A 12895-nucleotide genomic window follows, 5' to 3' on the forward strand; every position below is an offset into this window, starting at 1 on the left:
AAACGTTTGGATTTGATACCCACGATATGGAATCGTTCCATATCGAAAAATAAAATTTTTAAACTTCCGCTGCTCCGGATATCACATCCGTGTGATCAGAGAACGCGTGTTCCAACAAGATAGCATTGAATTTGACATGAAACTTTGTTTTTTAGAAGCTCACTTTTGAGACTTGGTGTAGCTTGTAGTTTCATGTTTTTTATGTTATTCGTTTGATGTAATAATCGCATGGATTGATGCTTGAGACTTCATATGTTTATATATGCAAGTTCTAGAATTGAAAAACCATGTTTTGAGTTGGTTTTGCATGATTTTGGGATTGGATTTTCAGCTTTGAAAGAAAAATAATTTCTGCTGTTTTTCTGGGCAAAGAGGCCGCTAGATCGGTTGAATCTTACCAATCTAGCGAGGCCTGATTTTTACAAAACTGAGAAGCTGGAAAATGTGCCTGCTAGATCGTTAAGATCTTACCGATCTAGCCGAGCACTATTCACAAAAAAAAAAAAATTAGTTTCTTGGTTTTTAATATTTCTAATTGTTTGATTAATTGTTTTATTAATCATTAATTGCCTTAAAATAAGATTAGCAACCCGAGGTCCCTACAATTTGTTATGGCATGTTAGCTTCCCTCTATATTTCTATTTTGTTGGAAACTTACACGTATAATAATAATTAGAAATTTTGTTCTTTGTTCTCTTATCAGCTCGTCGAATATCTTGAAAGTTAGTGAAGAGGCAGAAAAATTCTTTTCAATTCTGCTTTTTCGCTTTATTTTTCTGAGTTATTATTTTTTGGACAAGAAAATATAGTTCAAATTACGTATCTTATGCAAATCTTTCCTTCCTTTGTTTTTAACTCTTTCCAGTTCTTCATATTCTTTCTGGTAAGTTATTCTTTTAATCCTTTGTTTTTTCTTGTTTTTAAGAAGCTGAAATGTTAACAAGAGAGTGGTAAAGAAGTGTTCTTTTTTCCTTATTGCATGTGTTTGACGAATTTAGTTGTTAATAAGATGATATCTTTTGCCTCTTGAAAGTTTTTACATTTGACTGAGTTTTTAAATTTGCCTTTGCATAGTTAGCTCGATCATTTCTTTGGTTAAACTCTATTTATAAATTAGTGTTTTAAAAAACATTTACCTTAAAGTGAACTTATCTCATTTAAATTGCAAAATAGGGTGAAAAACTGAAAAATGTAACTCAAATATCAGGTAATCATTTTGCTCAAAGTACAAAATATAATATTCAGGGCTCACGGTTTTGTTTTAGGAGGCAGATTTTGTTCAATAATCTGTTTTTCAATGCAATTTTTAGTAAAAATTCTAATTTTGAAACCATTTGATCATTATATTGTTCTTGTGTTGATGTGTGGAGAGAGCTTAGTTATAGCAATGTTGATGAAATTCTATTGATTCATTATGTAATGTCAATCTCAAATGCTTGAGATTCAGTTCAGTCATTAATTCCAATCTTGGGTGACTCCGTTGTATGCCTCTTTCTCTATCAATTTTTTTTACACGGTGTTTCTATGTGTGTAGAGTGTAGTCAGCTTTGGTATTTCACGTTACTGCTATTGTGCTTTTTTTTTATTTTTTATTTTTTTTGTGTGTTGTACTATGAGGAGGTGAACATGAGATACCTAACTAACAGGCATTCAGATTTAACATTCAAACTTTATAGTAATATTATTTTCTGTAATTGGATATTTTCCCTTAAACTTATTCGAATTCACTTTCCTTACCCTTTGTCTTTTAATCTTTTCTCCTCTTATATGTACATAATCTGGGAACATAAATTCATTTATCTCATTTCGAAATGACTGCTGAAAGACAAAATTGGGCAAATTTGTAGTGTGTACCTTAGATATGCACCCCCATGATTTTGTTAGGTAATTTATGTTCAATCGTTGTGTTTGGTGTTACCAAATGCTTTATAGTTTATACTTTCACTTATTTGGGACAATTGGCTTTTGTATCGGTAAAAATTCCATTACCACATATTTTAAATTTTGCTGAGAGATTCTTATTTTTTACAATTTGTTTCATTTCATACTTTACCTTAGGGGTGTGCTAGGAGTGTCACTTCGGGTGGGTCGAATGGGTTCGGGTCGCGCTGACGAAAATACTTTTTAAAAACTACTCAACCCGACCCGAACCCAAACCAACCCGAAAATAGCCAACTCGAACCCGACCAACCAGACTAACCTGATCAACCCGAACCAATCCGTTTTTTTTTTATTTTTTAACAAAATAATTAAATAAAAATTCAAAACAAACAATAATTATAATAATAATATTTAATTTAACAACATAATAAAAAATATAAGCTTATATATAGTTTAAATTTGAAAGTATAGAAATATAGCAAATATTTCTTACTTTTATATAAAAATAATAATATTAAAATTATTCGGATCATCTTAACCCGACCCCAACCCTAACCCGATTAATATTTTCGGGTTAGTTGACGGGTTGACACGATCGACCCGAACCAAAAAAAACTCAACCCTTATTCGATATTTTTCGGGTCAACTCGTGGCGGGTTGGGTTGAGTTTTGACACCCCTATGGTGTGCAACGATCGGTCTGGTTTTTTATATATAATTACGGTTTAGTTTTTCAGTTTACGGTTTTTAAAATATCCAATCCAATAACCAAACCATTTAATTACGACTTGTTCTGTCAGCCATATCCTTCATCTTTTTTTTTTCTTTCAATGAAAAATTTGACTTCATTTGTAACCCATTGGTTAATTATAATATCAACCCAAGGTTTAACCTCACGATCCAAGCAGGGACTGTAGTCACAAAAAGTCAAGCTATGAAACTTATAACCGTGCCATTGGATATCAAATTCAAGAAATGTAATGAAATCAATCTCGAGCTTAAACAAAACGAGAATCAAAGTAAGCCTTATTCTTTACCGTTGTTTTCAAATATTTACAATATGATTTTTCACTCATTCTATGAAAATGTCTGTAGATTTAATTGGGTTTGTCAAGAATGTTGAACATATCATTACTTTCACGCGACTCCTAAATGGAACAACTGGATATCTAACAGGGATTGTCCTCATGAATGAACAATAAGTCATGAACAATAAAGCCTAAATACACACAAAAAAACAACTTATTTTTAACTAATTTAGTTCCGCATATTTTGATCCTATTGTGCAATTTTAGTGACTGACATTAATATATACACCTTACGAGACAATTACTATTGGATTTTGGGACGATTTAGCTACCAATGAAGCCCAACTGATGAAAAGAAAAGAAGCTCGATGGCAAATTGTGGCTATTTGCAACCTCAGCACGCAAAACCATAGTTATATTAACAATCACCACCTTTATATTTAAATATTTATCATGCTTGCCTGAAAAAATAACTAGCATTTTTGCTTTACATTTTAGAAATTTCACAATTAAAATCAATTCCAACAACATACGTTATTTTCGATCCACCATGCCCTGCAGCAGCAGAAATGACCGCATGGTAATTATATAATGTTATTATTCTACAATTTTTCTCGATAGTATCAAATAACAAATTTAAACACCAGGTTTAATGCAACTACCACTATAGATAGTGTGAATGAACATTGGACAAAGAGGAAGCTTGCAGAAACGGGGGACATAAAGCTGGAACAACTCATCAAAAAAAGGAGAACATTAACTGAGGTATTTTTGATTCCGAACCGTTGGTAGGAAAACATTTTATGTTTGGCCATTCGTATACGTAACCAATGAAATAATCGAACCAACCATTAGCTATTGCATCCAGAGCATCCAACTCTGTTTTCAATTGTGCAATCATGGTGGCCAACTTACGCCTATGTATTTGGTCTAGCTAATATTTTATTTTGTTTCATCAATTCTGAACACAAAAAGACTATCTAAAAAACTACTCTTTTTTTACTCTAGAACAACTACTACTGCGTTCGGGAAACAATCAAAGAAATTGAGAACAATTCGTCTCTGTTGTATGATGCTTGCGATCACTGCTACAAAACAACTACAAAAACAAAAACTGAGATGTCTTGCCTTAACTGCACAAATATATCCATTCAAGTTATTCCAAGGTACTAATAAATTCTACTCAATACTATTATCTACAAAATATATCATCACACTTAAAGTGTATAATAATGTGTTTATTACATCATATCTCAGGTACAGACTCACCATGTTGATCGAAGATGAAACTGGAATCGCAAGAAGAACTCTGTTTGGACGTGTTGCTGAAACGTTCATCAGCCATCCTGTTGAAGAATTTATCAAGATCCGCAATCAAGTATATGCCTACATCGAAACTAATATTCATATTTATTTACTCGTTGGACGATGTAATCGTCTACAGTACCCCATTCCGTTCGTAAGTGTATCATCTAATGTAACGTATCTCATTTTCAATGCAAAAAATTGACGACATCATACCATACAACAAAGAGAGTCATAGGTTTCTCTTCAGATTGGATTGGACAGTCACAAACCATGAAAATATGGTCTCGATAGTTGTTGAAAGCGTTCAAAAACCACGCCCAACTCACTCAAAGAGTATCCAAACAAAAAGACGCAGATCTTTGATCAAATGAAGGACAACCAATGTTGACAACAAAGTTTCCAAATGTGTCTCTTCCACATCTTCAAACATTGCTCATCCCGCTGGAAATGAAGCACATAGCAAAACAACAGAAATAGAAGACGACGAGCTTCTTGTCAACTTCACCAAAAGAATTAAAAAACATATTGCATCGCAGAAAAAGAAAGCCGCTGCTACTCGAACAATCCCACTTTAAAATAGTAAACATGTATCTGCTATTTTCATAAAGACTCGTGTTATTTACCTACTATTTCTCAACTTGTTTATTTCTTTTAACTTATTATATAATGTCTTTTATAAAAAACCGTTTTCATTATTTTCTCACGTGCAATGCGCACGTGCTATTTTCTAGTATATATATATATATATATATATGATAAAAAAAATATTAAAATGAGAGTAACTAATATCCACAATTTTCTCAATTGAGATTTGAGAGCCTAAACCTTAGTGGCTTATGACTTCAATTGATGGTTTTCGGTGGGTTATGTAGCAGAGAAAATCGACAACCCGGCCCAATATTGGGACATAAGTTCCGTAAAAATATGTTGGGCTTTAGTTGTCGCTAGTCCAAATGCAACGCGTGTGTATTATAATCTATGTTGGATGTTATTGAGCAACCAGTGTTGGGCCGCAACTAAGCTTAAATTTTTTGATGGAATTTAATAATAATTTATCCGAATTTAAACTCATCAAATTTGAATCGAATATCGAACTTATAACGTCGCTCCCATGTTGAGTGATGTTAGCATTAGTTAGTTTATTAAAGTTAATTAAGTATTTTTGATTTAAAAAATAAATGTGTCAGCGTTAATTTATGTTATTCATATATTGATTTATCATCTATATGTTATATTTTTTTTCATCATCTCATCCGGTAAATCAAAAAGTACTTTTTAAAATGTTAAAAATAAAACTTAAAAACTATATATTGGAATTTTAATTTTCGATTATATGGAACATGCATGCCTCAAATTCAAACTTAATGAATCGTTTGATTAAAAACATCGAATGCTGTCTCCGAACATTATATGAATGGCCGCCACCAATTACTTTCGGCTGGGCCGGCAATGAGACACAATCAGAGCATAATGCCTTTTAAATTATATTATTAATTATTATTTTGAGGAGTGAATTATACTGTTCACATTTATTGGTCTAATATACTGTTCCTAGTGAACGTAATTTTTATTTGTAGATTTTAATAATTTAATTTATTTGACTCCACAAAATTAGTTCAAATTATTAAATGTAATTTTCGAACAAGTTGAGTTTTATTTTTTGTTATTCAACGAAAGTGTACATTTTCTTTTACCAAGAAAAAATACCTATCTTAGAGCGAAGTAGTTATAATTAAGTACGTAACATTATTCACTTTCCAACAAATCAAATGAAAGTAATTAATTAATTACGTATGATTACTTGAGATGATCGGATTTAGATTTCTCATGGTCCACTAATTAATAATATTATGAAGTGTCTCAGTCATGAAATTCCTTTATTCTCTCATATTTAATTTTAAACTTTATGGAATCGTCAAAAACTTCTAAAAGGGTTGAATTGTTTATTTTTCCTATTGGAAAATCGCACTCCACCTTTCCACTTTTCTCAAGCGTGGACCATATAGTACGCAGCAATAATTCATAACAATTTCATGAATTTAATTTAATTTTTTTTTTTGCAAACTTAATGATGAAAAATTAAAATATAATCAATAAATGAGCTGTTACATTTTACACATGATTACATCGCAAATCATACATAGATTCAAGAGAGATCGCTGTGGTGATCTGGTTACGTTAATGAATTGTATTTGTGGATTTATATATTTATATATATTAATGAAGATTCATCAAAATATAAGTGGTTTAATTAGAATATTACGACTTACATGAGGTTTCATGTGCGAGGCACTGGATCTATATGATATAATGCGACAATGAACATATAATCACGCTAATGAAATAAAATTAGGCCTCTCAATTAATTAAACACAATACTATAATTTAATAAGCCTATAGAGTGCTGATCCCGCTCACAAATTTTCAAATAATAACAACGAATAAAAAATATTAAATTAATGTGACTTAAAGTTGAAAAGGTAATAAAATTAAATTACCCAATTAATTATGATTATGCCATGAGTTTATTAATTAAGAGGAAGTTTATAATTATGTATAAGCTAGCAATTATCACACGATTAATTTGTGGCGAGGAACGTTCGTCATGAATGCGTAAGACTGATGTCATCGATCGTAATTCGTAAACCAAACAAACAAAGGGGTCTTCTACTCTTCTTGGCTTATTTTGGTATATAGTGGGTCTTGCACTTTCTTTCAATTACTTAAATACATTTATTAAACCTATAAAGATCTGATAAAAATAATATTTTGTACTCCATATCTCCATTTAAATAATGGAGATGTATGAATTTCAAAGCTGAAGGATTGAGCTAAATATTCCATCAAGTACAATCTATATATGAACTAGTAATATGATAATATATATTCAATATCAAGAATACGAAAATTCCTATAAGACGATTTCACGAATCAATTTTGTGAAATGAACCTCCTAATTAATTCGGCTCGAAAAAGTATTACTTTTTTATTCTAAAAATATTATTTTTTGTCATAGATATTATATATCAAATCGACCCATTACAAGTATACCGATCCGTGAGAATATTGTTGATATTGGTCCGAGGAGCTAAAAAACTGGGACAGAAACTGTATGAAGGTATAAAAAAAAAGAAGGGGGGGGGGGGGGGGGGGGGGGGGGGGGGGGGGGGGGAGAGAATAAAGGGGAGAAGCTAGTGAAGTGTGTGGCAAGACACAATGATTTCATGCATGGGTGTTGGGGGAAGCACAAAGGTAATTTGGCGTGGCTTCATACATGCTTACATCTTGAAAATGATAGTGCGTAATGTGAAAGAACGTGGAACCTTAATTACGAGAAATTCAACGTAACTCTACAAATTTAATTCAATAGTACTACTGCATCAGAATTTTATAAACTTATAAGTAAATTATACTATATATATATACATAATAATAATAATAATAATATTCTACATCGGTGAGTAGCTAGCTAGCTACGTATTTTCTTCATATATATAAATTATATAATATGTTGTTATATATATATATGTGTGTGAGCTAGTTTTAAAAAGTTGTAATAAAAATTGAAGTTGTAGCAAGTGTGTGTACACGACAATAAGTATGTTTTGTTTTTATAGCTTTCTTTCTGCGCACTGAGGGGAGTGCAATTATAGCCTTTGAACCAATCACACAGCAATATGCCATATTATAATGTATGGCACATGAGTGAATGTACATGCGTTCAAAAGTTCTCCTCTGATAGCTATGCTAATAGAAATATATATGCGTAGTGAGAGAGAAATTAACGGAGTGCCGTAAGAAGAAAGCAAAGAAAGATCAACAGTACTTTGCACACCACATGCTCTATATATATATATGTAATTAGGTCTGGATCGAGAAGATATATGGGATTTATGCCATTGTTTTGTATATGGTGGGGAACCAAAAAGCTAGATACACCATACAATTTAAAAAGATATCAGATAATTAAAGCTTCTTTAATTTGGCTCAACAACAACAAAAACAACAGCAAGTTCCCAACATATATCTCCATCAAGGTATGTATGCCCTTCTTTCCCATTTTCTTTCTGAGCTAGCTAGCTCTTCATTTCATCAACAATATATAACATGGAAAAATATTCTTGATATAATATAAGAATTATTTTTTTTTTATGCATACAGATCGATACATTATATATTGTCTCTTGGAGAAGTTGAATCTAAGTTCTTGATACTCGTCTTTTCACACATTCTTTACCTTTTCATGATCTTTATGTTAAAGAAAAATGATCGGAATATGATTTTTGCCACAACGTTAACCCTAAAGTTTGTTTGTTTTTTTTTTTTCTCTATAGCTAGATAGCTTTATATACTTAATTTTTTAAGAGGGCTTGTACAGATTACGACTAATAAATATTATTTGATGCGTTCTTGATCATAAACTGTATATATATATGTGAGAAAACGTACAAGAACAAAAGTTAAAGAACATCGAGTCATCAACAAATTAATTAAGTTTGGTTTTTTAATATATATATATACTCGAATAGTAATTAAAAAGATTATGATGATGAAACAGATGCAGCAACAAAACACTACCACTGATGCATACAATATGACTGGAGGATTTGTGAATGGAGGGGCATCTACGCTTACTTTTCCTGAAGTATCACAAATCCTACCATGGAATCATTCTTTCAACCCGACCCACTTTTCGACCCGTGACTGCGACCCGTTCCTACTCCCTCCGACAGTACCAGTACCATGCTATGGAGGTGGTTTCTTGAATAGGAGGCCTTCTGGCTTACAATTTGGATACGAGGAGGAGCCTGCAGTAGTACTTTCGGACCACCACTTGAGGCTCATTTGTGACCCTTTTGGCCCGAGATCCGACCCGTTTTGCCTCCACGCGGAGCTCCAGAAACTCACAGCTCAAGAAATCATGGATGCCAAGGCTCTTGCAGCTTCCAAGGCACACAGTGAAGCTGAGCGGAGACGCAGAGAAAGAATCAACAATCATCTTGCCAAGCTTAGAAGTTTACTCCCAAGTACAACTAAAGTAAGTAAATTCACATTTTATTCCATATATTAATTAATCTTGTCATACATATATTGATTATCTCTAAGTTTAATTTTGTACATTTTTTTTTATGGGTTCAATCAAGGATCTATCTAAATATCCTTCTTTTAAACTTCAAGAATCAGCAGATTCATTAAGCCCTTTTCAAAAAAAAATAATTTGTTTTAGTGTTGCTGAATAAATTAAACCATGTTCGTAGAAAAGGGTTCAAGCGTTAATATCGCTAAATTTGATATAATAAAGGGAAACAATAAAACAGTTAAAAGCTTCCATGGAAAAATTTGCCGGAATTTGCAGTCAAAATAAGGAGTAGGGTTCACAAAATATGTTTAAAAAGACAGACAAAGAAGCATTTTTGTCAGCCATTTCGCTCCTTTCACATTCTACTAAATTTGCGTGCATGCCTAGATTCATAATTTAGCCTATAGCTACCTGTGAAGCTAGTTAGGAAATCAGCTCTCACTTCTGAGTTTTAAATTTATAATATATTTAAAATTTTTTGCAAACATGGAAACGAAAGTTCTTGAATTTAATTTATCAAAAAATGAATTTAGATTAGAGGGTGCCGGCGGACAAATATATAATTGAGAACAAGAATATATATCCATTGCATGCTTATATATATATTCTTGATTTTGCATTTAATATATTGTAGACAGATAAAGCTTCATTGCTAGCAGAAGTAATCCAACATTTGAAGGACCTACGACGCCAAACATCTCTAATATCAGAAACAAATCAAGTCCCGACGGAGATAAACGAATTAACAGTGGATAATTCATCAGACGAAGAAGGTAAACTCTTGATCAAAGCTTCGATCTGTTGCGAAGACAGGCCAGATCTCTTATCAGACCTAATCCAAACCCTCAAGTCTCTCAAGTTAAGGACACTGAAAGCCGAAATTACGACGCTCGGGGGACGAGTAAAGAAAGTACTTTTCATCACTGAGGATGATCAAGAATCATCGGATAGTAGTAATGATGATGATGAACATGATCATGGGGAGCAGCAACACCAGCATTACTGTATAGATTCTATACAAGAAGCTCTAAAAGCAGTGATGGAGAAGTCTAATGGAGATGATTCTGAGTCGGGAAGCGTTAAGAGGCAAAGAACAAACTATCAATTTTCTTGAAAGGTCCCTTCAATCTTTCTTTTTCTTTTTCTTTTTCCTTCCTTTCTTTTCATTAAAACAAAAAAAAAAGAATTCCGTGAGGTTGATTTGTGTTTGTTTTTAGCTACTAATTTGGTGTGTGCTAGCTGTACTTGAAATTAAATGGTGAGAATCAATGTGGGAAAGAAATATTTTTCGTGTTTAGGGTAATATTAGATCGATCGGAACCAAACAAAAAAAAAAATGTGAAATTTGAGAGGTTTCTTGATCCAATTTGGGCTTTTGTGTATTTTTTCCCCATGATTTTCATCTGTAAAACAAAATTCGTACGTCATATATATAGCGAGTCATGAGATGCATTAGCTAGGTTTTCAAGAAAGATGACGACATTGTTTCTGGGTATACGTACGTACATCTCCTCCGCCACGGCGACAACCACCGCCTGCCCCGCCGACGACATGCCTAACTTTGGTAAGAATGGAAAAATTTCTGTTAGAATTAAAACATGTTATATATATGTTGTGATGGAGGACATGTGATATTGTTTTTAATGACTGGCCATGCATCACGGAAGATATATATATATATATGTATTGAGTGGAATATGTATGAAAGTGCAAGAATTTTTATTGCACTTGCAGCAAAAAAAAGATATTGGATTAATATTTTGTATTCGTCTTAAGTTTCTGTTGTTTTTACTTTTGATTAATGTAATTTCTCAATTTATTCTAGCCACCAAACGTATAATAATCTTATCATTAATATTAAAAATAAGGGAAAATTGCTTTTTTGGTTCTCTATGTTTGTCACTTTGCGATTTCAGTCCTTTATATTTTTAGATTTCAGTTTTAGTCTGCTATATTTATTTTTTTGGCAATTTTAGCCTTTTTTTTCCAACGTGGCGCTGACGTGAGACCAATTCAGTGCTGACGTGTACAGTGCCACGTAAGCATTTTTAAATAAAAAAGACCGAAATTGCAAAAAATCAAAACATGCAGGACTAAAACTAAAATGTGAAAACATAGAGGACCAAAATCGCAAAGTGACAAACATACATGACTAAATTTCCAATTTTCCCTAAAATTAAATTTAGATAAAAACTTAGGGCATTCAAATATAAATATATATTTTAAAATGAATCATGATCCATATAATTGGTACTATACATGCTCGAAGTAGAATATATACTCTCCCCGCATGATTGCGCGCAGATTAATTATAGACTCGATCGGATTACATGGAGAGAAATTAAACGGTACTACTCGGCGATCCACACATTGGTATTGGGGCATAGAGGGATTGATTGCATGTACAACTGGTGTTGTGGAAGCTGGGAATATCCTATTGAATGGCTTTGATAAAAAGGACAAAAAAAGCTAGCGGGAGTCGGGAGAATTCATGAACCTGGATACTGTTACAGGTCATTGAGGTTGTCCAATTCTCTAACGAAACACAATTGATGGGCCAAATAAAGGCTAGCTAGCTATATATGGGCCAGGCCTGCAGATAATAATTCCAGGGATTGAATGACACACCATATATAGGGCACTGCATGTGCATGTTTTCAAGGTGGTCGTAAATTCCAACAAAAACAATTTTGATAATTATAAGTACAACTATTTTAAGTTTAGTACTGTAAAAAAAATGTATAATTACTATATATATATATATATTAAATGAAAAACCATGAAGAGATTGAACATATATATATATATATATATATATATGCTTCAACCGTATAAAAAATATCTTTCATAAACGTTATGGCGCCGTATAAACATTAGGTCGAGTTACATAGATGTATTTGGATTATTTAATTAATTTGTACCAACACAATACTTAGATGAAGTAAAAAATAAATACTCCGAACTTAACTCGTGTAGAGGCGTGAAACCTGGTGGTAGCAATTATTCTTGTTTGGTGGCCAAGACAATAATATTGCATATCGTTGACATGAAATGATTAAAGGAATGAGGAGCAAGTATCATAAAAAACAAGCTGAATATATATAGTTTTGATATCACACATTCTAGTGTGTATGATTTTCGTGAACTAGCTACTACTGAAAGTCATCGGTGAGTTTTAGTAATTTCTTAAAAAAAATAAAACACTAAAACACTGGTAGCTCACGAAAATTTTGAACATTATAAGAATGAAAAATGTGTGATATCAAAATTATAAACACCGACTGGGTTTTGAAAATATGAGGAAATTGCACGTGAGGAGATAAGGCTGCGATATTGACTCATCAACCTTTGTGTTTGGTTATTTACTATACGCATGCATCGAAAGTACATAATTAGTTTTTTTTAAGGTACATAATAAATTCAAATATTTAGTCAATATAAATATATATGTATGCACAATATGCATGAGGAGGCGCTTTATTAATTAATTTGAAGAAAAAATTTAATTTTGTTTTACGAAATTTAATGATAAATTAATTTTAAAATATATTTTCAGTTAGTTAATTGATGGCTATTTTCATATCTCACTCCCGTAATTC

The 12895-nt window shown here is 32.2% G+C and overlaps 1 protein-coding gene across 1 annotated transcript; it reads left to right on the top strand.

The window, feature by feature from the left end:
• The first annotated feature begins 8031 nt into the window (after positions 1–8031).
• On the top strand, positions 8032–10996 carry LOC140883579 (transcription factor bHLH30-like). Its single transcript, XM_073290108.1, has 3 exons — positions 8032–8253; positions 8775–9254; positions 9931–10996. The coding sequence occupies exons 1-3, from the start codon at positions 8101–8103 to the stop codon at positions 10408–10410; spliced, it is 1113 nt and encodes a 370-aa protein (XP_073146209.1). The 5' UTR covers positions 8032–8100; the 3' UTR covers positions 10411–10996.
• Positions 10997–12895: the final 1899 nt, after the last annotated feature.

Source organism: Henckelia pumila, chromosome 2 (genome assembly GCF_033568475.1).
Source record: "Henckelia pumila isolate YLH828 chromosome 2, ASM3356847v2, whole genome shotgun sequence".
Classification (NCBI taxonomy): Eukaryota; Viridiplantae; Streptophyta; class Magnoliopsida; order Lamiales; family Gesneriaceae; genus Henckelia; species Henckelia pumila.

Excerpts from the sequence above, each read along its gene's own strand:
- LOC140883579 (XM_073290108.1), top strand. The coding sequence starts at position 8,101 with ATGGGATTTATGCCATTGTTTTGTATATGGTGGGGAACCAAAAAGCTA. Across the intron at positions 8,254-8,774 it reads CAACATATATCTCCATCAAG|ATGCAGCAACAAAACACTAC; the intron begins GTATGTATGCCC and ends ATGATGAAACAG. Across the intron at positions 9,255-9,930 it reads TACTCCCAAGTACAACTAAA|ACAGATAAAGCTTCATTGCT; the intron begins GTAAGTAAATTC and ends AATATATTGTAG.